The following is a 27,373-nucleotide window of genomic DNA, read 5'->3' on the forward strand; positions in this document are numbered from 1 at the left end:
TAACAGTTGCTGGTTGCTAAGCAGTCCATGACTATTTTCAGTGTACGCAAAATTATATGAAATGGAAGAGTTTTATTTTTTAAAAACAATTATGCTGAGGTTTATACATGTCTGTTAGACTCTTACTTGTGGCACTGCAATCTGAGACTATTTTATGGGTACAAACATACCTTTGTTTTATTTAATCATGCCCCTTTAAGCCCCTCCCAGTGTTAATGCAATTTGGTCACACCCGCTGTTTGCCACAGCATGCTACGCAAACTGCGTTACTACTCTCCTTGGGGCACCCAATGGTGTCCCAGGTCTTTTACAATCCTACAGTGTATACCATAAAAAAACGTTTGCCCTGCACAGCTAAAGTGTTTAGGGTTGCCACCTTTTCTTCAAACCAAACCCAAACTCTATGCAGCTCTACAGCAACAGAGCACTTCTAATAGTTATCTATGGTTGCCTGTAATCTCAAGACGCACAGGAGCGGATTGGTTCAGCCCCTGGGCTTACTGTTGGATTGCAACGGTCACTGACAGTAGGAGATTCCAGCACCAAACTGTCTGGGCCCAGCAGGAGCGGTTATGAGACCACAGCAGGCTGCATATTAAGCAACATTGGAACAGAGTATGGTAAACCTTTGTAAAAATTGTTTTTGCTGTCTGTGTCCCATTAGGGAGATTTTCATTCACTTCTTGTTGTTAGACGTAACATAATTAAAGAAGATCTCTCTCAAAAGTAAGGGAGAGCTTCTCTCAAAGTCACAGGAACGAGCATCCTTATTGGAAGCTATTCCTGCTATTCCTGTTTAAGTGACAAACTTTAGATTATTTCTTACTTTCAATCTCCCCTATAGAGATAAAGACGGCAATAAAAACCAGATAGGTGTTCCAACCCTTTCCACTCTATTCAAAGATGAAAAAAATGCTTAAGATGCACTTAAATTAGAAAATTTGATATAAAGAGAAAAAAAAAAAAAGACAAGACTAAAGAATTGGAGTTTTACCTGAAGCAACTGTGACAAAGAATCAAGCACTTCAGGTGGGCCCACATCAAGACCCTCATCTCTCCCAGTCGCTTTCTTCTTGTAAGTGACATTTCCCAAGTACAGAATAGCAGACAAAACTGAAAATATCCTGTACAGATGATAACAAAAACACAAAAACAGAATACAAATTGAAGCACACAAGTTCCACATGTCTTTGCTCTATCTTTCCTCCACTCTGCTTCTAGTATAATATTAGGAATCTAACAACAGGAAGTAGAATATATCTGAGACATACCCAATGAAAGGCAGACTCACTGTCTTCACATCTAACCAAAAAATCACAATAGTAAAAAGAAAAAAGACCAGGAGCCCTCCATTTTCACCGGTGTGGTCTTCATTTTACAGCCACAGCTAATAGCAAATAGACAGCTTGCTATTTCAAAGAGAAATACATTTATGAAGAAAGCCCTAACTCCTGCCTCTCATCTCTTAGGCTTCATGTATACGAGCAGCTCCTAAACTCGATTTAAGGAGCTTTTGGCATTTTTTTTTTTGCCAAAGCTCCTAAACTCAACTCCATAAAAGCATATGTATCCATACCACCTCACCCCTTGGTCTCAGCCCGAATCACACACCTACTGAGCGACATATCAGACTGGATGTCGCTCCACTTCCTTAAACTGAACCTCTCCAAAACCGAGTTTCTTGTCTTCCCCCCAGCCCGGACACCACCCCCCATTGATTTCTCCGTCACGTCCAACAACGCTACCATCAAACCCGCCCTGCAGGCCAGAGTACTGGGTGTCATTCTGGACTCCAACCTATCCTCCCAGCCCCAAGTCCAATCTTTAACAAACTTGTGCAGACTCCACCTCCGCAACATCGCCAAAATCCGCACGTTCCTAACCCCAGAAACCACTAAACAGCTCATCCACTCCCTCATCATATCACGACTCAACTACTGCAACTCCCTCCTCACTGGCCTGCCTCACCGCTGGCTATCCCCGCTTCAGTCGATCCTGAATACGGCTGCCAGACTCATTCACCTTTCCAACCGCTCTGTCTCCGCCACCCCCCTCTGCCAATCCCTCCACTGGCTTCCGATTGTGCAACGGATCAAATTCAAAATCCTAACGCTGACGTACAAAGCTGTCCACCATACTGCCCCGAACTACATCACTGACCTATTATCCAAGTACCGCCCAGCACGCACACTCCGCTCCTCACAAGACCTCCTTCTCTGTAGTTCCCTGGTCTCCTCCTCCCATGCCCGCCTCCAGGACTTCTCCAGGGTGTCACCCATCCTCTGGAACTCCCTGCCCCAACCCATCAGATTATCACCTACTCTCCTCTCCTTTAGGTGCACCCTGAAAACCCATCTCTTCAGGGAAGCCTACCCCACCCCCTGCTAACTTGCCGACCTCCTCCACTCTTCCTACCACTCCATCCCCCACAGCTATCTCCTCCTGTGCCACCACCCCCTCCCTCCTAGATTGTAAGCTCGAAAGAGCAGGACCCTCGATCCCCTCATGTTTTGCATTGTATTGTTGTTGTTCTGTCACATGTTCTGTCCCCCTTTGTAATGTACAGCGCTGAGCGAACTATTGGCGCTTTATAAATACTGTATAATAATAATAATAATAATGTATACATAGGCTTTTACCAGAGTTTAGGAGCTGCCACGCAGAAGAAACGCGTTCAGGATAGGAACGTTTTGACCGCCGACCACAGGAAAACATGGCAAGACACCCTGCGGTTTTGCCGCAATTTGTGTTTTCCCGTGGCCGGCGGTCAGAGTAGGCTCGTGTATATGGAGCCTTATTTCTACAAGAGCTTGAAAAGAAAGATACACACTGTTTTCTAGTAGCTGGGAGGAATCCAACCATTTCCATTGCTTGCTTCAACCTTTCAAAATCATGTCGAAGATCTTCTCCATCCTCCACCTTAAAGTTATTCTACAAATAAAAATAAGACAGACACTTAATTTGAAAATCCAGATCTTCAGAATATAACTGCATTTTTATGTTAAAAGTGAAGTGGATCTCAATAGGACCGACAAACACAAAGCTCTCTCTCTGCACATCCAATTAAAAAAAACACTTTACTTAAAGAAAGGTCTTTTCATTTTAGAAAAGTAAAGTACGGTATACAGTAATCCTTATCTACCAAACAAGTTAATTTTACCTGTCTGATTACATTAAAGTGCCAATAGCTGGAATGTGATTATGCTCTATGTGCCTGACGTATCAAAGTGTCAGTACTAAAAACTAGACTTCTTTCTTCACAAATACAAATCCAATTTAAAAATTTGCCCTCAGAGTCTGTAACGGTGAAATAACTTTAGGCTGTTAATACCAACATAATTTCATTTAATTTCAAATTCATCATTTCAGCACGTGGGTGGCAAAGCTGGCCAGAAGGTTAATGGACTTTTTTTTCCACAAACAAGCTGGTTTGAAAAAGCTGCTTTGGTCTAAGGTTTGTATTAACAAAGACTGCTTGCATCATGACACAAAAATCATGATTTCTAGCTCAAGATAAATAATACTTCCTCACTACTGAAGAAAGCCAACATGCTGAATACATTACTAATAGCTACCATATGTCTTTATCACAACAATCACATATCCTTTGTAACCTGATTAGGAGGTATATTTAGTTGTCCCCATTACATTTGAAAAGCAGAACAAAGTTTAAAGTTTGCTTTAAGGACATGACAGTAAATGACAGTCCTAATGTAAATCCAGTGATAAACAGAAAACCGCCATTCCATTTACTGACGTAGCACTTGTTGAAGCTGAAAGACCTTGAGCCCATTCACACTTGTGTTACTTATTATGTGACTTTGGGGTCCAAAGTTGCATGACAAATAGCCCCCATGTTTCCCAATGAGTATCATTCATTTCTGTGCTCCTTCAAGTTGCAGCAACTTGAAAGTAGTTCCTGCACTAATTTGGTCTGACTTTCATCCGATTTGAGGGCCATAGACTGCAATGTAAACCTTTCAAAGCCGCATGAAAGTCGCACCTGAATGATATAAATGAGACTTGTGTGCGACTTTGTAGAGCAAGTGATACAATCATCTCTGGTCAAAGCCAAAGATGCACTGACCCAAAGTTGCGTCCAAGTCACGCAGTAAAATTGCTATAAAAAACTCACGAGATTTTGAAGTCGCACAAGTGTGAATGGAGCCTAAAACATATTATAGCGTGCAATTCTGCAAAGCACTAATTAAGGAGCATTGAAAACGGAATAGAGCCTTAACACTCCTAGCCAGCATACTTCAGCTATATGCAACACACAGATATGAACTTGTGCTAAGTTCTTAAAAATAGTACATGTGAATTTAAATTAAAAAAAAAAAAAAAAAATTATGCCTTTTGATGCACTGGCAGTCCCTTCAAAATTAATAAAAGGTGTGTGGTAATGCACCACAACACATTGGGACAGTTCAATTGGCTCCTAAATGTAGAATCATGGAAAAGCACCTATAGAAAGCTATACCTTTAGCTTAAAGCAGAATGTACATACTGACTGAAAAAGCACCACACAAAAAAACAGTATGTAATTTATCTTAAATATAAAGACTGGTGGCATCCTAACATGTGCCACATATACTGCATGCATGATCTATGTATAGATTAAAGGCTAAGTTCACCTTTAAGGAAAAAAAATAAATAAATACAGAGAAGAAAAAAAAAAAAAAAAGTATTTATTATTTTTTTCCTACAGGACCTTGCAAAGCATTGCACCCATGATCAGGCTCCTGTACACTCTTCCTCCAGCTTTCTGCTTGCAGCTCTCTATGGGCTTTCAGTTAGAAAACTGAAGAAGTGAATGGACTACAAGCACACTGACCAGTGCTCTCATAGTCCAATCTGAACTAAAAAAGGGTTAAAGTCAATTCACAGAAGGAAATAATTAAATGAATGCAGTAGTTAAAGCGGAGCTCCACCCAAAAAAGGGAAGTTCTGCTTTAAGTCTTTGTTCCCCACTCCCCATTAAGGATTGGCACCTTTGGGGAGCGGTGTTTGGGAGCGGGTACCTGAATTTGACAGGTACCCGCTCCCTCTTCCACTGCGATCATCTAAGGCAAATGGAATGGAAGCGGAAGTTGCCCTCCACCCCCCCTCTCTCCCTGTAGTCTTGTGGGACACGTGATAGGTCCCAGAAGACTAAGGGGCCATTTACAAAGAGCAGTGCTTCTCATGCATACAAAGTGGGCACCCAGGTGCGAAGCCACAAGCTGTCACAGCCGGGTGCCCACACTGAAGATGCCAGCACCAGGGAGAGAAGACGACCGAGGAAACCAGCGGTGGTGAGGACACCAAGGAACAGGTAAGTGGCTGTATTTTAAAAGTCAGTAGCTACAGTTTTTTCTTTTCAGGTGGAACTCCGCTTTAAGTAGTGGTCCAGGCATGCTGTATTTAAGGAATGTAAAGACAGAAAATCCAATTTGGAGGAGTCTCTGCCTTTTTGGATCAGTTCTCTCAACAGCAATGCATAGAAATGTAAATATGGAAATCACTGGGGTTGATTTACTTAAAATATAACAAACGGAAAACTTTTTAGTTTTGGGTAGAGTGGAGGTGGATTAGAACACCTGTCGGATTTTTATTGTTGTCTGTGCCCCCCGCATTAGGGAGATTTACCCTATTTGTCCTGTTTACGATTATCATTGAAAGTGAAAGTAAAAGAAAATCCCAAATGTTGAGTTGTCCTCAGAACAACAAGGGATAGAGGGTTATAACCCTGTAAAGGTTGTTTTGTATTTATGTTTTGCCATCTGTGTCCCATTAGGGAGATTTGCCTTCACTTCCTGTCCCATAGCCACAACAGGAAGTGAAAGGAAATATCTACAAATTAATGGGATCCCATGGAGGCCCCCAGGTCACCAGAGCTAGTGCTCCCATTAGAAAATTTCCCCTCTATTACTTTTTTGGGGACAACCCAAAATGTGGGATTTTCTTTTAAATTTCACGTTCAATGATAATGGTAAACAGGACAAATAGAGACAGCAAATCTCCCTAATAGGAACAGACAGAAATAAAAAAAACTAATAGGTGTTCTAATTTCTCTTCACCAACACAAAAAAAAAAAAAAAGTTTCTCTTTAGTTATACTTAAGTAAATGCAAAATATCTTTATAAATGTCAAATACTGAATGAAAATAGTATAAAAAAAAAAAATCACACACATATATAAATGCCTTTCTTCCACCAATAAAAAAAAGACAATGTTGTAAGACTCATATGTCAAACACAAGGCTGAATCCAGCCCTCTGGGCCATTTCATGTGACTCTTGCACCTCTTTTACAGCTGCAGCACCCTCCCTTGTCTCCACCCCCACCTTGTTTCAGAAGTCAGCAGCAGAGAGATCTCCACCAGATCCTATGTTGCTCTGTGCAGCCACGGAGAGGCTCATCTCGGCCCCCAGTCCCAGCAGTCAGCAGGAGAGGGGAGGACAGAACTCCTACAAATCCTGCACATCTGTGTGCAGCTGCAGCAACCCCTCATCTGCGTCTCCCTGGTCTCAGCATTTAGCAGACTCTGGCAGCAGGCTGCAGCCCTCCTCTGGTCCTCCTCCAGACCCTGCACTTTCTGCTTCCTAGCTATGCCCCCAGCTTCTTCCCAGCAGCAGCACAAGGTAAGGGGGTGCACTTAACATCGGATGTAAAGGTGGTGGGGTGCTTTGGACATCTGCTAATCGTTATTATGAAAATAATACAATTCTATGCCAGTTAAAAAGGAGGGTCACACACTGCTGGTATCATCCACTAAAGACTTTATTGGAGACTGCTCAAACAGAACACCATGGCAGAACCATGCTCAGTCTGAGCAGTCTCCAAACGTTTCTTGTGGATAATACCAACAGTGTGTGACACTGCTTTTCAGACTTGCATCATCTGCTACAGGAGTGTGAGTGGGCTCCGTGCTGGTCTGTCCTTCACAGCTTAAGGCTTAATTTATTACTAAACTTATTAATAATCAAATGCAGAGACAATCATTTAATATGATAAAGAGTAGATACATTTATATAGTCTTACAGATACAACTGGCCCTTTGAGAGAAAGTATTATGCTGATGTGGCCTGCGATAAAATTGAGGTTGACACTACTGTTGTAGAAGAAGGATATTTATATATGTGTGTAATTTATTATACAACTTTCATTCAATATTTGACATTTATAAAGATATTTTGTATTTACTTTATTTAACTTGTTGTTTTTGATACACATGTGTCCCGTGAAAGCAGCTTCCCTTTGCTTGGTATTTCAGTCACTTTTTTTCTTTTGTATTAACACATATGCTGCAGGGACAGCACTGACTTAGTGAGTTAGCATATTCCTATGGTTTAAACCATTTTACCCATTTATTAGCAATAAACACGAACAGTTCAAATTCTTGTCCACTGTATCCATCTCGCCAGATACCACATGGTTTCATGAGACAAATACTGCATATTTTGGAAAAATATGACATATGGTAATTTAGAAGCTTTTTTTGTGATTGCAAAAAAACTTTGAAAAACGCTAAGCGGTGTTTTACCGCATTCCTTAAAGTGGTAGATACGTCTTCGTGAACGCAACCAAGTATCTTTTTTTTTTTTTTACCTTAATTACTGGTAGCCGTTTTACGTCATGAAAACCCAATTTACTTGTCCAGCTAATATTACCTGGTTGAGGTAGAAGTAGTCCTCAGGCTGCTTGAGCTGGAAGGCTTTCCTTTCCTCTTCTGAAGCCCCAAGAAGCAAATAGTAGAAAACATGATAGTTCCTGTTGAACAAAACCGTGAAATTCAGAAGAATACAACCATAACCAGACAGTATTTTTAGCAGAAAACAAATCACATGGGTCCAATCAGTAAAATGCCAGCTGAACTATAGACAATCAATTTAAAAACAGAGCTGACCCTCCCCCTTCCCTGTTTAAGGCCTCCCTGAATGTCTTTTCTCCTGGCAGGAGAAAAATCTGCTTGAAAAATGCCGTTATGGATTCCGTTAACTCATTGTGGCCACTGGAATGAATGAATGCTGAAGTGCTACACATGTTTTGAGTTTAGGTGTGTCAAACATTTTCTCTTCCCAAAAGCTCCTCCTCTACAAGTGCAGGTGAAATTTTTTTTTTCAACCTGTTAACACTCCTCTTCTAATATGCAGGTAACCGCCTATGTATGCTTGGCCACACAGGTTTACATAGAGGTGCGTTTACAGTAAAAAAAAAAAAAAAAAAAAGTCAAGCACCTGTAAAAGCTGCATTTTTCAAGCCCAACGTTCATGAGCCCTGTACAAAGGTGGCTGATCTCAAATTTCATTGCCTACATTTCTGTTTATTTGTGACTAGGAAAGAGACATTTAGGGTATTTCATTGTACAAGACACTGTATGATGGGTACAAGTATGACTGTTCTTTAAAACTGATCATTGCACTGTACCTTACCTTTCATTATTTTCCTGAGACACAAGTCGGGATTTTTCAAGGAGGTATTTTTCCACCACAGCTCTAAATAAACAACAAAAAAAATTAAACTATGAGAACACTGTAAAAAAAGAATTATAAAGACAAGAAATCTTATTATTAGTGGTCTACATTTAAAGTGTAGGCAAAATCTACATGATGGGAGGATTAGGACCGAGCTGCTTTTTGAATGTAGCCATACACAGAGTGGATAGCGGCAGGTATGGATGGATGTCTGAGACTGCATGCAGTGAGATGGAGTCTGCCTCCTTTCCTGGCTAGAGGATGTGCAGCATGATCATCATCAATTCTAGTCGATTCTTCCCCTAGCTTACTGTCCCTGGCCCATCCCTTTCAGTCAATGGATGCCACTTCTTTCAATCACGGAGGCTAAGAATTACATTCAGGCATCACCTTAGTAAGTCTCTAAGCAAATGCAATTTGCTTAGGAATTCTCACTCCTCCACACAGACATTCACCCATCAAAGCATTTTGATATACATATAACCCCTCCCAAGAACCAGCCCAATCCTTGCATCAGAGCTGAGGGCTCTTGAGAGGAGTTCTGAGGCAGGATGCTATGATGTTTTGGAGAAGCTATGCACAGCACACTGCTGGCCCCTCCCACAGCCATGCTCTGAGCTGCATTACATAGTGTACTACAGAGACCCAGCGATGATGTCAGTGTGTGATGCCTAAAATTTAAATGCAATGAAAATAGAATGTTTCTTTGTAATGTAATTTGCATGTTGGAGAACTTTAAGAGGAATTACAGCTTATACAAGATTTCTATGCTTTTACTATAATTTTTGGCAAGTAAACACAATATAAGGTGCATTACAAAGTACAGCATTTACAATTTAACAAAGTGAATAAGTAAGCCAAGCTTACGTATACTTACCTTTAGTAAATCAACCCCTATGAGTAGCACTAAGGGGTTGATTTATAAAGGTAAATACACTGTGCACTGCTACTGTCCTGCAAGTGCAGTTGCTTTATACCTGAGGGGAAGCTCTGAAATTAAGCGAATCTCTGCAGATTCCTTTCATCCAATCATGTGCAAGCAAAAATTCTTTTTTTTTTTTTTCTATTTTCCTTACATGTTTCCCTCAGATCTAGAACTGCAGTTTCAGTGCACTTGCAATGCACAAAATAACAGGAATTTGCCTGCAGTGCACAGCCTATTTGCCTTTAGTAAATCAACCCTATAGTGTTACAATGAATAGTACATATAGGGGAGCTGTAGTGTCTGTTAATTGCGAACATATTACTTTATATGGGTTGAGGATGTGAATACTGTCTCTGTGCATGTTGTTTAGAGGAAGGCATCCTTGGCTAAGAAAAGCACAGGTCTATCTTGGCCGAGTTGTATGTAAGTGTAAAGTAAGTGTGTATTGCTAAGAGAAAAGCAGTGAAGACAAAAAGGAGTATAAGAGAAGTTAGTGCAATGTTTCTTAATTTTTTCATTCAAGATACCCTTTAAAATTGAGCACAATTAGGCACCCCATTCTAAAATGTAAAGAGCTAAACTAATATGTTTACATAATGCAGCAACATCCACACATGAAGGACACCCAACATTAGAGGAGATATATTCTTTCAAATCATTTGCACACTAACTAGTACTAACTAGTATTCCAATATTTCTCTTCTTCAGTTTCTCTCCCTCACTCAACTAATGTGATCCAACTGGTAACAGAGAATACCAGGGGAGGGGCAAACCTGGATACTGTGCAGGTGCCCAATGTTTGCCTTATCAACCAATGACATCACTAGTTGTTAGGATGCTGGCAGCTAGAAAGTTGTAATGGAGCACAATGAAAACCTGTTGCTTTGTGTAACTAAAGAGCAAGCTTGATCCACCCGCTGTTATGTATACAATTTTGGGGCATTTTACAAGGCACCCCTAAAGAAACCTGAAGCATCCTGGTTGAAAAATGCTGAGTTAATGGGTAGGAAGGTTTATGCTGGGTGAGAGCCCAAGTCCAGCTACCCATTATAGTCCTTAGAGTGGAGTTTCACAAAAAAAAAAAAAAAAGAAGAAGGAAGAACACAAAAAAGTACATCTGGCTATCAAATCCAAGAGTGGTGCCAAGGACCCGCAGCAGTGAGAAGAGTTAGGGAAGGGAAAAGGGAGTGCCAGAATCCATGGACTGCGAAGCTTCTGACTTTTAAAACTCAGAAGCTACAGTATCCTCTATAATTTCAAGTCTCTGAGGACTGTTAAACGCTGGGCAGCATCATGGTAAAGTGCTTTTGTAGGCAAAGCCTGTTCCACAGTAACCATGCCTTCGGAAAGTGGTCAATCTCATTGTGTAGGATTGCTGAGAGTTTATGGTGCCCAAGGTACCATAACATTCTTCCTTAAACGGTTTAATTGGCAAATACATGAATCAAAATTCAGTTGGTTCAGCAGGAACCAGCCGAATTTCACTTCATGTACTGCTGTGCCCTTTTAAGAGGAGATGATCTAGTGATCAACTCCTTCCAGAATACAATAGTGCAGCGGAGAGGGCTCCCTCATCCACTTCGAATGCGTGGATAGGGGAATCAGCTGATTTTTGGCTTAGAAGTTGAAGCCTGAGTAGAGCATTGAGGTGCTCTGATTTTTGAGGAGGTAGAAGCCCCTGAAGAGGGAGATTTTGGAATTGCAGCAATAGCTGGTTGGAGAGCTGGGCCTGCAAGAGTAAAGAAACCTTTAAGAGCATCTCAAACTTTCTATCAGCAGAATCTTTGAATGAAGGAACATCTTCAATGGAAATATTAAGATGTTTAAGAATGATTCTTAACATGGAATAAACCACCATGGTGTGATTTTACAAAGACACAGCTTCCATCTTAAGATATGCCCCTTTATTGATAAGACCTTCTTTATGGGATTTCTAAGCTAGAACATCAGGCGTATAGGAGCATGACAGCGAGACTCTTCTGTAGCCTCCTCTGACAATGCCTCTATGCCCTGTTCATTCTCTTCAACATCTACATCATTTGGAGGAGGCATTCACTTTCAGACACCAGTCTGTGGGGGTGGAGGAGACTGGCGATTTAAACCCTGGATCATGATGGCTGTACTAAAGTTGTTAGTTAACCAAAAAATTGTGACATAGTTGCAGAAAAGTTTGTCTTTGTGAGGTAAAGCCTAGTAATTCACCTGAGACCAAGCTCTGAATGGTGGAATTTTAGCGCAAAGTTTGAAAAGCTTAACACTGAATAAGTGAAAAAGTTTTTAACACATACCAATTTCCTTGACAGTTACAAGATATAAACTTATTAGATGAAAAGCAAGTAACAAATAATGTCTCATGAAGGCAAAATTTTGTTTTGTTAAGTTTTGGATAGAGTGGGGAGGGATATCACCTGTCAGGCTTTTATTGTGGTCTGTGGTCCTATGGGGGATATTCAACCTCTCCTCTCCATTTGTCCTGTTAATAGTTATCACTGATCGTGAAATAAAGTCTCAACATTTTGAGCAGTCACCAGAATAGCAAGAGAAGGGAAATCTTACACTGGTGACAACCAAGGAATTCTGTTGTTTTGGAAGGAATTCTCACCACGTTCTGCTTTGGCTATGGGACAAAAAGTGAAATCTCCCCAAAGGGACACAAGTGGCAAAGAAAAAAAAAACTGCCAGGGGTTATAACCCTCCCTTACTCGATCCATGAAAAAAAAAAAAAGTTTTACCTTTCGTTCTACTTTAAGATAATGTTTTATGGCACAAAAATTCAAATAAAAAAATCCTAAATGCCCTTTGTTGTGGCATGGTACCCTTTGTTGTATCATCTTTAAAATTCAAATTTAAACATTTAACTCTGGTGTGCACAGATAAAGAAAGATCCAACCACAAGCTCAGGCTAAATGTATATGTCCTCTAGAGATAAAATACACACACATATATATCTATCACACACACATACAGTATATTTCAACTTTATTTATGTTTGCGCTAATGGCTTTCAGAACGCCATAACTGAAAATGCAGCCATTTGCACACGACAAAAAAACCCAAAGTAACAAAACCTGCACCGAGAAAGTATGGAGGCTTCAGTCACAGGCCCGAAACAAGCATGCAGATCAGGGGTGCTGAGGTTTTTCTGACTTTCTTGATCTGCATGCTTGCTGTAGTTCAGTAACTTAAATAATATCTATGGTCAAAAGGTAAAATCCTATACTCATTTCTACATTGAATTTAAATTATTTCTAGCCTATTCTTACTAAGCTGAACAATCTTGAAGTTTGTAAACTAATGCTGGCCAAACACTGGTCAAAAAATCGTTCAAACCTGTTCTTGAATAACAAACACTAAACCATAAGAAAAAACGATAGTGCCATCATGTAATGACCGAATTTCAAACGATAAATCATTCAATGGACATAAATGAATCAGTTTTTCATTTGTTTGGTCACATATGTGCAGTAAGACCAGTTAAATTTTTAAATGGGCAAGAAACAGTCTTTCAATTTATCGTGCTGCTACTAAGAGGTTCAATTGTTGTGAAGAAGGCTTCAGGGCACCCAAGACTGTCCAGCAAGTGCCTCTACTAAAGTTGATTGAGCTGCGGGATCAGGGCACCACCAGTGCTGAGCTTGCTCAAAATGGCAGCAGGCAGGTGTGAGTACATCTGTACACACAGTGAGGCAAGGACCTTTGGAGGATGGGATGGTGTCAAGAAGGGCAGCAAAGAAGCCACTTCTCTCCAGGAAAAAACACCAGGGACAAACTAATATTCTGCAAAACGTACATGGATTGGACTGCTGAGGACTGGGGTAAAGTAATTTCCTCTGATGAATCCCCATTCATATTGTTTGCGGCATTCAGAAAAAAATCTTGTCGGGAGAAAAAAAGGTGAGCGCTACCATCATCTCTGTGTCATGTCAACAGTAAAGTATCCTGAGACTATTCATGTGTGGGGGTGCTTCTCAGCCAAGGGAGTGGGCTCACTCACAACAGAGCCATGAATAAAGAACGGTACAAAAACATCCTCTGAGAGCAACTTCTCCCAACCATCTAAGAATAGATGGTGATGAACAATGCCATTTCCAGCATGATGGTGCACCTTGCCATAAGGCAAAAGTGATAACTAAGTGGATGGGGAACAAAACATTGAAATCTTGGGTCCATGGCCAGGAAATTCCCCAGACTTTAAACCCATTGAGAACTTGTGGTCAATCCTTAAGAGGCGGAAGAACAAAATAAAACCACACACATTCTGACAAACTCCAAGCATTGATTATGCAAGAATGGGCTGCCATCAGTCAGGATGTGGCCCAAATATTGATTGACAGCATGCCAGAGCAAATTGCAGATGTCTTGAAAAAGAAGGGGCAACACTGCAAATATTGACTCTTTGCATAAACTTAATGTGGTTGTCAATAAAAGCCTTTGACACTTATAATTATACTTCAGTATACCATAGTAACATCTGACAAAAAGCTCTAAAAACAATGAAGCAGCAGACTTTGTGAAAATTAATATTTGTGTAATTCTCAAAACTTTTGGCCAGGGCTGTAGACACTGAAAGCATACCGCACAGGAAAAGCTGCAAAGTATTCAGGGAATCCAGAAGATGTGGAAAGAGATGATCAGCAAACAGGCAGGACTTAACAGCAGCTTTCAAATAAGCTTACACTGGCTTGTCAATAAAATTTTGTTTGTATTACTATGCAGATGTTGCACGAATGAAAGTGTAAAATCTAACTATATAACGGTTTTAAGGCATTGAAGCCCGAGTCAACCAGGCAAATAGCATTTTTAAATCGCTCCCCATAAGTGCTTTTATTTTTTATTTTAAAAGGGCATTTTAAAGAAAAGGCAGAATTTAAAAACGGTGAATGTTCTGCCCCCTCACCACTGCCAGACCACGTATGCAAGTTTCAAGTGAGATCCTTTTTCCTGATCCCTTAGACCACACAGGATAGTGCTCAGCCCTGGTGACTGGTTGTCAGACAAGGAGTGTTAAAAGGAGAAGTACAATCAAAGCTCTTTTGGCTGTACTTCTCCTGTGGATCACAGGAGTGCAGTTTGTTCTGCACCCCTATGACCCGTTTTCAGATGACAGACTAAAGTTCTCTGCCAGCTGACGTCACTCAGCCAGTCCAGGTTAAGGAAACAGTCTGACTTTAAAGTTGGGATGCACCCGAGAGTCTGGAGTGGCACCTGGTTCAGCCTCTCAGTGATCCTCAGAGCCTGAGCCAGCTGCTCCCTCCCCCTTCACAGCCCAGCGCTGCACTGAGCACTGGGGGGCAGAGCAGACAGCGGTGACTGAAAGTCACTGCTCTCTGCTCAGAGCGAAGAGGAGAACTAAGCGATCAGAGGTCATGGAATGAAATGCATGAAGGTAAAAAAACCTTCAAGCTTTAGAACCACTTTAAAGCGGACATAATCACAGCTTGGATTAATGTAAGCAAGTATGTGCCATAATTGTGAGATCCTCGTGAAAGATGGAAATCACTGTAGTAGGCACTGCTACTCTCCACTAGCCCCTGGGTACCATATCAGGTGGCTGTCCTACTGTAGCTCACTTGGCATGGGTGCCATTCGGGGGGACACTTTGTACTTTCTCAATGAATGCAAAGGTTTCTCTGGTTAAATAAGGTGGAGAGGTAAGGCAATAACATCACTATCTAATTTTTGTCCAAACAGAGAACACTTTGCATTCATTGAAAAAAATGCACAGTATTCTCTGAGTGGCGTCTGTGAGCAGGTGACATCCACTATTCAGTAAGCAGCAGGGCAGCCACTTGGGATGGAACCTGGAAGCAAGCAGTAATCACTGTAGTGGTGGTGTCCACAACAGTGATTTCCATTTTCCAAGGGGATCCCACAGGTATAGCACATACATACTTATAAGCTGTGCCAATGAAACCATGTAAAAATTGTCATACCAAAACTTCAGCTTCAAGTTCATGGTTTACAGCACCAAAGGCATTAATTAGGTAACGCGCGACTGGTTCTGCTAAAAGTCTTCCCTGCAGTGCCTCTTTCATAGCCATCAGATATTGACTGCCCTGAGTGGCTCTCTTCCAGCACTGTAAGTGTTAACAGCAGCAGCTCTGCCCGCTCCACCATTAATATTGCCCGTATTATCACTCTCCCACAATACATCACATTCTGTGAATGGGTGGTAGAGATCCTGTTATTCAACTACTCCTCCTCCAATCAATGCAATGCATTGTGGGGGAATAGTAATATGAGCACTATGAATGGCAGCAAGGGCAATTTAACAGTGAAACCTTTATCAGAAGCACTGGCTCACAGTGCTGGAAGAGAGTGACTCAGGGCAGTATCAGGTGTCAGGCGGCTATGGGAGAGGCACTGCACGAACGATTTTGTACCAGAAGCAGCCACCTGCAGGTAAAGAATACACACTATTACACATAACTTATGTGTTTGGTGCAGAACTAAACTTCAGCTAAATTCACTATCCAGTCAAGGGGACACAAGTGGGTAAAGTATATAAAGTAGCTATTGAAACTTTTGCTTAGTGTTAATGCCTTACCTGTAGGCCATTTGTGGCACCGCTGCAGTCTGACTTTTCTGAGTATTCCAGTCTTGCCTGCATGCTAAGACGGACCACAGTAGCTCAGAACCGCTGTTACTTTAGGAGAGAGTGCACACTGCCTATGTGGAAGTTTTGACCAAAAAAATGGAGTGTTTGCTCCTGTGATGCTGTGGGCAAGCGCTCAGCAGATGGTTGTTACAAATACCTGAGGCATGAATCAGGGCTTAAGTGCTAGTTTTAGATCAGTGGTCTCTAAACTGTCGCCCGGGAGCCAGATGAAGCCCTTTGCTTGCTTTTATCTGGCCCTTGGAGCACTATTTCATCCACTGACACCAACAATGGGGCATAATCCCCCCAATGACACTAATGAAGGGGCACAATTCCTCCCAATGACACCAATGATGGGACACAATTCCTCCAAAATGACTCCAACAATTGGGCACAGTTCCGCCCAATGACACCAACCATTGGGCCCAATAACACCAATGATGGGGCACAATTCCTCCCAATGACACCAACGATGGGGCATTGTTTGCTCCCACTGATGCTGGGACATTTTCTACTCCCAATGTCCACAGTCTGGCCCCCCTAAAGTCTGAAGGACAGTAAATTGGCCCTTTGTATAAAAAGTTTGGAGACCCCTGTTTTAGATCTTCAGACACGACTATTGAAAAATTTCAATGGGATTTACTTTTCTTAAATCATAACCCTAACCCCTGGACTTCTTTTTTGAACCTAGAAATGTGCACGTAGAGTAGTGATGCTGCAAATCACAGAAAAGCAATACACTAAAACGCTTACCCACGCACAATGCCACTCTCCAAGTAATTGACCTGGATGAACTTTCCAAAGCGGCTGGAGTTGTTGTTGTGTGCTGTTTTGGCATTTCCAAAAGCCTGTTAATACAGAAAGATACTGTGAACACAAAAGACCAAAATTACACAACCTATATCTAGCAGTGTATTATATTTCTGGTTCAAAACCATGACTTCAGCCAAAAATGATTGGAACAGCAAGTGAATTGTAAGTTTTCCCAACAGACACAACAGCAATATTTTTTCCAGGCTAAAGCAATACAAATATATCTTTCAGTATTGTATCACTGTGTGTCCATGCAAAATATGTCTCCTCATTTCTTCTCCCAGTTAAAATGCTGTCAGTAGAACAGGAAGCAAAGGGAAAGACTGCAATTATTAAAGACAATGATAAAAACCTGAAGAGGAATCTAACACATTTCCACTCTAGTTAAAATTACAAAAAAAAAAAAAAAAGTGTTGAATGCAGTCACACAGACATTGTCAACACTTACAATCAGTGAAATAATTTACAGTGAATACATAATTTTATGTTAAATTAGAGGTCACTGAAAGAATTTAAGAACAAAGTTAGTAATTATTTTAATGAAAGGCTGCATCACTCTCCTGTGATTGATGACAATCTCTATATGTGATAAATGCAGACATCTGCCCAAGTAGAACACTCTACTTAGTATCCAGATAGATTCCCCCAAAAATGGTAGTAGCAGTATGCCTGGAAATTTGGTCTATTAAAAAAAGTGACTGGGCTTGCCTGCAACAGAAAATTCAACTGTAACCTCAGTTTAAAAAGGCTATGACTCTAGTGACTGCCGCCCAAATGTCACATTCCAACTTGAACATTTAATTACGGAATGTCAGACTAGCATCATGCAGGGTGGTGATAGTTGAGACAACATTCCAGATGAGAAGAATATTGGATTAAGAAATTAACTACAGTACACAGTCACACTCAGTTGCTAGGTGGATAGTACAGTATATTTCCACATTTATATTTTTGTTCACTGGATAACAGCTTGCGGTTTTCTTTAAAATTATGTATTAAAATTTAGGATTTAGTTCTCCTCCTCACTGTAAACCAGTGTTTCTCAACCTTTTTTCAGTGAAGGCACAATTTAAAATTATGGACAGTCCCGAGGCACCCCATTCTGAAATAGGGTGCCTCTAGACTGCCCGTAGTTTTAAAAGGACCCCCATTCTAAAATATGAAAAACTATTCTAATAGTTTTATATAACGCAGCAACATCCACACCCGTAGGACACCCAATACTGGAGGTGATTTATATTTCCCAAGCAAATACACTTATGCACACTGGTTCTGACTAGTATTCCAGCGTTTCTCTTTTCCTTCAGTTTTTCTCCATCACTGAGCTAATGTGACCCCAGCACTGATGGAGAGGGGCAGGGGAGGGTCAAACTAGGATGCTGTGCAGGCAGCTGACATCCTCCTTATCAACTGATTATGTCATTGGTTGTCAGGACGCTGGTGGCTAGAAGGTCGTAATGGTGCACAATGAAAACCTGTGGCTTTGTGTAACTTGTCCCACCGGCTGGCTTGTATACAATTTTCGGCAATTTCTAGACATTTTGCCAAGGCACCCCTGAAGAAACCTCAAGGCAACCAAGGGTGCCTGGGCACACTTATTGAGAGACTGCTGTAAACAATTGTATACAAAATGTGAACACCTCTGGTGATAATAATGATCTGCTGATCGTCAAAGTCAACAACTTGGTCTTCATGCACACTGGACGTTTTTACAGCTGCTGTTTTTGGCTTTTGACATTTTTTCTACAGCCAGTAAACCCCCCAGCATGTTATTCTATGTGTTCATGCACACAGACTGTAATCAACGTTTTTTGGCAGGGGAGTTTTTGGCTGGAAAAAAAACCCAGGACTAATGGATTTCTAGAGGATTTTATAGCTGTAAAAAAAGCTCTAACGCTGAAAAACGCAAAAAACGTGGTAAAACGCTGTTAATCGCGGCAATCCAGCATTTTTTGACTTTTTTTTTTACAAAAAAAAAAATACAACACGCAAAAAAACGCAATGCTTATGCAAAACTGCTAAAAGATGCTGAAAAACACACGTTTTTAACATGACTTTACACAGCTAACGTTACCAGCATTATTAAAAAGCCCACTGTGCATGGAGCCTTATACATGACAAATAAATAAATTGTAAGGCTCCATGCACACTAGCATTTTTATAAGCTCAAAAACACTAGAAAAGAAAAATTGCAGGATGAAAAAACGCTGACAATAGCGTTTCTGTGGCTGCTTCTAGCATAAAATAGAGTGCATGGACACACAGGATAACACTATTAGCTTCTAGGAGCAGAAAAAAAAATGCTCATAATAACTTCTAGGAGCTTAACAAAATGCTAGTGGGCATGGAACCTAAAGCTGGGTACACACCGATTTTTTTTTCCGTTCAACCAGCGGGTTAAACAAAAAAAAAAAAAAAAAAAAAAAAAAAACCAAAAAAAAAAAAAAAAAAAAAAAAAACCAAAAAAAAAAAAAAACACACATCAGACTGCTGCATTCACACAAGTGATCTGGATGCAGGGATCTCCCCTGCATGAATGTGCAAAAAGACACACTCACACAAACACACAGACACCTGTGGAGAAAAAAAGTTTCTAAAAAGACTTGCTTTACCCCAGAATTCCCAATGTGGCACCTAGGTGATGATGATGTCACCATCCTTTTGGCGCTACACCAGGAAACGCTGCCCTGTGCTGTGACAACGCATGAGATTTTGGGTACTTGTCAGAAAAATGGTGATGTTACCCCTCACAGTACAGAAGGTAAAATAAGTATATTTAATTTTTCCCAAATGATGTTTTTTTTCACATTTATGTTACATATTTATTTACAGTGGGGGAGGAGGTCTAATATATATTAAATGTACATTTTGAAAGTGGAATATGATTAAGCACATGGACATAAACAGGTCTACATACTGAATAGTGGCAAACTGTTTTTTAATGTTTGCGTTTAATTTGATCATATGGTATGATGTAAGGAGCAGATGGCAAATAGCTGAGGGATGCAACACATAATGTACATTGTAAAGTCAGGAGGTTCTGAATCAGAGAGTGTTCATGCATATCCACACAGTGACCAATGTTAGTCTAAGGATGCGGGAACAGCACTCCTGAATGAGCCTGTTGCGTATATACCCAAACACACCCAGACCCTCATTTTTTTTAAATATCTTTGGCAGCAAAAATGACTACTAAGGCATGGAAGTGTCCAGTGATCAAACAGGCTGCCACCAAGAACAAACTCTTGTGGATTATGATCCATGAGAAATTACCCATCATCCTTTTAGATAAAAAATAGAAATTTGAGATCTGCCAACCTTGGCATTGCTTTTTGCAAGATGCGGATCGGTCTTGAGACAGTGGTGGGACTTTCAGCAGGAAGACACTTATTACACCTCTACTGTTTTGGCTACCTCTTTTTCCTTTCTATTTCTCCCTCTTTTCTAATTACATCTATTTTTCTTCTGGATTTTTGTTTTGGCATTTGGTTTTGAGACACAGGTTTATGAGTCGAACTTGAGGCTATACTCCCCCATTCAATATAGGGGTCTTTATATACATATTTCACAGCAATTTACCTTTGGGTTACTTTGCTGTGTTGTTGCTGACAATCCAGTTTATATCCCATTTGGGTGAACAGACTAAATATATTGCTGGGGAGCCCCAGAATTCTGTATTTTACACTGTTTATATAATCTGACACTGTGTATTATCTCTATATATGAGCCTCATGTTGTATAGTGCCTCTTTCACAACTATGTTCTCTTTGTATGTTTGTACCTTTTGGTGCTTTTTCAAAACCATAAAAACAGAAAATGTACATTGTATAGATATTAATTCTTTTACTGCTTGGACTAACATTCAAAGGAAAGGGTAGCTACAGAAAGAAACCTACAGACTGATCTTGTAGGGTTTATGCTACAAGAATGTGTGAGTCAGGGCTCTGCAGAGACTCATGAGGTCATTGAAAGCTCTGGAATCGTATGACAAACCAACCTCCCCAAGCTCTGGGAGATGAAGCTGTTTGCTAGCATACTGTTATATATGTTTGTTGAATAGTCTATGGAAGGTGCATTAAAAGAAATTATAAAGAAAACACCTTTTGTTTAGCTATTGTAGAGATCATCTTCAAATGTAGAGCTTACAGAGCGGGAATCCAGATGCCAAAGTACATTTAAAAGGATAAGTTAACCTTTTCTAAAAAAAATAAATGCACATTTTAAGTAGGTAAAAAAAAAATGTGCATTTATTATTTTTCTTTAGGAGCCTGTAAAGCATTGCACTCACTATCAGCAGATTGCAGATGCAGTGTTAGGCACTCCTGTAGACGGTCTGTGTAGCTGTAGGTTTGTAACTCGGATATAGGCAGGCAGCTACTGAATGACGGGAAGAGCACTGAACTACCAGATTGCTCATTGGCACCCTGGTAATTCATTGAGAATTACAAAACATCAGCTGCAAAGAAACCATCAGCTGCAAAGGAAGGTACATGTAGTTTGTTCATTCACAGAACTCTGTGAATGTATGACGTGGCCGCGTGGGCGGTTCCCAACATGGTTACGCTCTTTTTGAATTGTAAACGAGTGCGGTGGAGTAAATTCACTGGCTCTCTGTCCTTGGGGATGGGTGGAGAACTGGACTGTTTGGTCAGCTCCTAGTCCCAGCTTGATCCTAAGGCCCCCTTAACATAGATCTTCCGACCGGGTCCGCCTGCCTGTTTTTCAGGCGGACAATATTGGAACCTCAATTCTCCTCTATGATTGGCAGGTGTAAAAGGACAGGTGCAAACAGCGGAGAGATCCCCCACTGAGCAAGCGGATACACAAAACAAGTCCGTACCGTGTGAAAGGACCCCAACACAGACTCCATCATACTCCACCTCTCACTATTAAACTATTATTCAGGCATGGCAGGGTGTGTCCAGCTAATAACCCCTTGTATACTGCTCAACAGCCAGACTGCAGGGAGCGAAGCAGTCTACCCACGGAGTATGGGTGAAACACTATCCCAGGTCATGCCCTTGACCTGCTGGGCCAGTTTGTTACAACCCCCTCCCCTGACTGGAACCCAGGGGTTTAACCACTTGCCTATTGGGCACTTTCACCCCATTCCTGCCCAGGCCAATTTTCAGCGCTGTCACATTTTGAATGACAATTGCACAGTCATGCAACACTGTACCCAAACAATTTTATTTATTTATTTTTTTTAAGACAGATTTTTTTGGTGGTATGTAATCACCACTGGGTTTAATTAATTTTTTTGCTAAACAAATTAAAAAAATAAAAAAATTAGAAAAAAATTATTTTTTCCCCCTTCGTTCTAAAATTTTGCCAACAGGTAATTTTTTTTCTTCACTGATGTGCGCTGATGAGGCTGCACTGATGGGCACTGATATGCAACACTGATGAGCACTAACAAAGCACTGGTGAGGCTGCACTGATATGCAGCACCGATGGGCACTGATGAGCGGCACTTATGGACACTGACGGTCAGCACTGATTGGACTGCACAGATGTCCTCTTTCAGTTGCCAGTTACCGCCTATCCGCATGAGGAAAGTGCAGCCAATAACCAGCAGCTGTGTTTACATCTTGATCGGTTGATCACGTGGTAAAGGGCCTCTGTGATTGGCCCTTTACCGTGATCTGTGATCAGCTGTGTCCTACGGACATAGCGATCACAGAGCGCGCCAGGTGCACACCCCAGGGGGCATGCAGGAGACGTGGTTCTGGGAGGATGTCATAGGACACCCTCAAAGGACTGGGCGACTGTGCTGTAGCCATCATTCGGCTATAGCCTGGTCATCAAGTGGTTAAACATCTGATGCACAGAAACACAGTGTGCTCTGGGGGGGCATTACCATTTTTTGACTACAACCGCTCACTTCTCTGCTTTAAAAAGTAAATTCCAGCAGGGAACTCTCCAATTCTGCTCCATGACCTGGACCATTCATGTTAAGGGACCATAGTCAATTATTAGAAGGAAGCAATGGCCTGACAAATAATACCCCGCAGCCTGCAAGGTCCACTTAATATCCGAATACGGTCATTCCAAAATGTCAGTGACAAAACAAGGTCAGTCCCTCACAACTTCTATCTTATACATTTGAGTTTAATGTACGCCATGGTTAATGGTATATATCAGAAACCAGGCCTCTAATAACCGTACACCAATTTTTTTAGGGGGTTTGACATTAAGTCCATTTACCTAGAGGAATTCGGATTGGCTTTTGCTTTAGAAATATAACTTTCCAAGTCTGCTACAAATAACTAAATCATCTATAGAGGCTGCTGCTGAAGTGTTGAGGAGGCCTAAGAATTTAATCCATCATTCTCTGGAACGTAGTAGGAGCTCCTTTTAGCTCCTTAACCTCCCTGGCGGTATGATTATTTCAGATTTTTGGTGCTGAAAGTGGTACCATTATTTTGCATGGAAATGTGGCGTTTTATATTGTAGGCCTGTAATTTTTAGGAATAACTCACTGAAATCTGTCCGAACAAGAGAGTCTAGTAAACATCCCGGGTATGTTAAAATTTGAAACGTGAAATCATAAATTATAATTTAATAATCATAAAAATATTATAATAATAAATGTAATTCAATAATATAATCAAACCAAAAACACTGAAATTTGAAATATAGCGCCAAGTTCGCACATCACTGAGCAAAGTCGCAAAATCGTTTTCAGTGTCTGATGACAAATTTCCCCACGAATCATTATCACTCAATTCTGCAAGTGGTTCTGATTTACTATCGCTGTTCTCTAGCTGGTATAAAACCGCTTTTGACCTAAAGGGACGCTTTTTGGACGCTATGGACGTTTCTCAGTTTCCAGGCAGAAAGAACAGTAAAAATGCAGGCAGGGCACAGGGCAAAGCACTAGGGACAAAATGTATGTGAAATGGTTTGATACAGTAATGTTTTACTATGTGATTTTAGTGAATGTCACTTTTTGTCATTTTCAAATTTCCCGCTGTTCTGTCCCCTTGTACGTCCCGACGCTCGCAGGGGACGGAACCCAGATGACAGATGCCGGCATCCGCCGGATTACATTGTTGGGGACACTGCAGGAGGGACATCGCGGGAGCGCAGGACAAGGTAAGTGACCGAGGGATCCCGGAGCAGCGCCACATGGTAAGCCCGAGTGTAGCTCGGGGTTACCGCTTGTGGTACTGAAACTTTACCCCGAGCTACACTCGGGAATACCGCCAGGGAGGCTACAGGGCATTTGGGCCCAAGGGGAACGGAAAAAACTAGGGCTGCAAAGACCATCTTTTCTTTTTCTTCCTCTGTCAGGGAAACCTACAAATATCTCCTTATGATCAATATTGATCATAAGTCTGGCTGGACCCAACTCTGCAATCTGTTCATCAACTGAGGACATGGGGTAAACTCCAAACTTTGACATCTAATTCAGTTTCTGGAAATGCTTGCAAAATTTCAAGGAGCCACTGGGCTTGGGAACAAAGACTATAGGGCTACACCATTGACTTTGCGAGTTTTCTATAACCCAGAGGTCTAACATTATCTACACCTCCTCTACCACTTCCTATCAATGGGCTTTCAAAACTTGATAGGGCTTAAGACTGGCAGAAACGTCATTATCTGTGATATCATTTTTAATTACTCCAGTGCAGCTCTGAACAGATGCTCATTCTGCTACAGAAATTCTTTTACTCCTTGTTTTTGTTCAAGAAATAAGGACTCTGCTACTTTAATTTTATTTATCTCTTCTCCTGTCACCTCGTGCTTCTTGATCAGGGTGAAGAAAGCCCCTCTATCTTTCCAGGCCTTAATCAGGGGTACCTGATAAATGTGCACGTGTTTCTATTTTTTGATCTGGTAAATCTTTACTACTCGTCCCACTATCTCTTAAGAGCACTGTCACTAGGCCAGAAATGTACTTTACATTGTGGGAACGAAGACCAGCACGCAATTCCATTGAACAGTTTATACTATTACAAAACAGATCTGTATCCCTCTTTTGGGCCTCCTGAGGCTGTCACATATGTTCCCTGATGATGGATGTCACAACATTAATACAAAAATTTAAACTGGACTAGTGTTTGGGGGTCCAAAAGTGGTTCCTTCATCAGAGCTTGAGATCACAATTACAAGTCTTCAGCAGCTGGTTTGGTAGTTTAGAACCACACTGGAAGAAATACCATGACAGGGTCCAGTTCACTGTCAATCTATTCACATGGCTTTCAATCTTAAGGCTTGATGAAGGAGACATGTTTGGACCCCTGGAACACATTGGCTACTCTTTGGATTGTTTCCCTGACTTTAATTGGAATAAAATCACCTCTGGACCTTTCAACAATGGTGTGGCACTTCAAGTTAAACTTCTGTTACATTATACTTCGTACCAAGGAGATTGTGGAGATCTTCTGGGGTGTAGAAACCACCCACCCGGGAACCACATTACTTACATTAACATCAACACTTTAAGACAGTAATACCAATAAGATAACCTTATGGGTCCAGCACTGATTTTTCCACTTTTCTTGACTAACCACATCAATAGAATCTTGCATAGCTGTACTATGTATTTGTACTTTTGTATGGTGTCGTCCAGTCTCCCAACTGTTTTTTTTTTTAGTATTATCCAACAACTCATGGGAATGCTGTCCATACAAAAGTTTAAAGCAAGAGAACCCTGTTATGGACTGTGGGACTCTGCAGGTCACAAACAAGTAGGGAAACAAAGGGTCAATCTCTCCCATCTCTGTATATACCACCTTCTTTTGTCATACTTTTCAAACTTTTATTAAACCTTTCCACCAACCAATCTGTCTGGAAGTGTAACCCTAAAGTGTGCAAGTACTTAACATTTAACAAACAATTTTTTCATCACCTTTGACATAAAGCCCTTTGATACATCAGGATCTCCTTTGGGAACCCTGTGTGAGTAAAATGTGCAACAGCTCTTGGCAATGGTTTTAAAGGAGGTGTTTCTTAAAGCTAAACTCCAGGACTGATATTACTTTAAATAGTTCAATAGACCAAGCTGGTCCAAAACAAACCACTATAGATATGCCTGCTGACAACACTATAAAACTGTGTTCCGGCAGTGGTTCAGGAACTACCTGTCTAGTTCCCAAAATTAAAGTCGGGCTGAGAGCTGCTCGACCATTCATAGGAACCTTCAATTATTGTGAATGAAAACATGGCTTCCTCTGATTGGCTGAGTTGGAGAGGCAGATGGATGATGTTACAATCTCTACCTCAGCCAATTAGAGGAAGCCTTGTATTCCATCATAATATACAAAGCATCCTGTGAATGACTTAATTTTGTTCTGGTAAAAGGATGTGGAGTCCCTGTACTGCTTCTGGAACACAGCACTGTATACTGTATGTAGCTGATTTGACATACACATTATACAGTGCTCCCAACAGGAGCATGCGTTAGTGAAGGAAATTGTTTGGGCCACATAGGTTCAAACAAATTATTTCAAGTTAAATAAAACCTGCATTCTTTGGTCTTGTCATGCCCCACGTGACCTCCCAGGGGATGTTTATGGGCTAAATTCAGTACCTTCCTCCTATAGGGCCAAGGCTCAGTAAGTTGTTTAACTTCACCCCTAATTCTATCAACTTGATACAGCAATTCATAGCTGACTAATTAAAGGCAACATCAACTTCACGTTCCATTGTTTCCCATCAAAGTTCCCCATGTTTTACTTTTTATGTGGGGTCCATCACACTCCTCCCAGACTCACGTCTACACTTTCTTAATCAGGTATGGCAGGGTGTGTCCAGGTAAAAAGTATGGGTGACACATACCCTTCATCCTAGACCATGTCCTTGACTAGCTTGGACTGTCTATCACTAAGAAATATGACAGAGTAGTTTAAAATATTACTTTTACATGTAACTGAAAACTGTTTTTGTATTTCCTACAATCTTCAACACAATACAGGAGTGGGAAGGTTTGCAAATTAAGGCATTCAGGGTGCTATTACAACAGTGCTATAAATCAAATGTTTTCTAACACTGTGGACAAGATTAGGAATTTATAAGAAAGTGATCAAAATATCATCATCTGCAAGATCAAGCTCAAACAACAGGCAAGCTGCAAAATACAACAGGGAAAAGCTGCATTACTTTCCTGTCTATGTAGTGTGGGAAGGTGTAGTTTGATAGAACTAAAAAATAGTTTTTTGGTATATGTATTTAATTTGGGTATTTAGCTGCTTGGAGTTCAACATTATGAAATAGTTCATAGGCAGATTTGTAATGATGAACTGGATATGGGAAACAAAGTAGATACTTAAAGTGGAACTGCCCTGCATCTGAGCACCACAAAACAAAATATTCAAAGCAAATTCACCCATCCATCCATGTCTCCATGCTTTATTTTCCAGAGAATTCATTTTTAACCCCCCCCCCGGCATTGCTGGCAGTGGACATCTTGAGTAAGGTCAGATGATTCATGTAGCATTTACTACCTAGAATCTATCTCACCTTATCTCAGGCTTTGGCTGATCTGAGAACCCTCCCTCCACTCTTGAAGACTCCTGGGATGTATGACATAATTTGCAATGTTAAGAGGGTGAAGTTCCACTTTAATTTGTAAATA

General features: G+C 40.9%; 1 protein-coding gene across 1 annotated transcript in view; it reads right to left on the reverse strand.

Moving 5' to 3' along the window:
- MYO9B (myosin IXB) overlaps positions 1-27,373 on the reverse strand; it is a 240,583-nt gene that overhangs the window by 109,828 nt on the left and 103,382 nt on the right. The window contains exons 3-7 of the mRNA XM_089667549.1: positions 16,732-16,826; positions 8,414-8,476; positions 7,652-7,751; positions 2,831-2,931; positions 995-1,124 (exon numbers count right to left, since the gene is read on the reverse strand). Coding sequence (XP_089523675.1) covers positions 995-1,124; positions 2,831-2,931; positions 7,652-7,751; positions 8,414-8,476; positions 16,732-16,826 — 489 coding nt within the window. The remainder of the gene's footprint in view (positions 1-994; positions 1,125-2,830; positions 2,932-7,651; positions 7,752-8,413; positions 8,477-16,731; positions 16,827-27,373) is intronic.

This window comes from Staurois parvus, unplaced genomic scaffold, assembly GCF_062004578.1.
Source record: "Staurois parvus isolate SC_StPar_1 unplaced genomic scaffold, SC_StPar_1.0 ptg000053l, whole genome shotgun sequence".
Lineage (NCBI taxonomy): Eukaryota > Metazoa > Chordata > Amphibia > Anura > Ranidae > Staurois > Staurois parvus.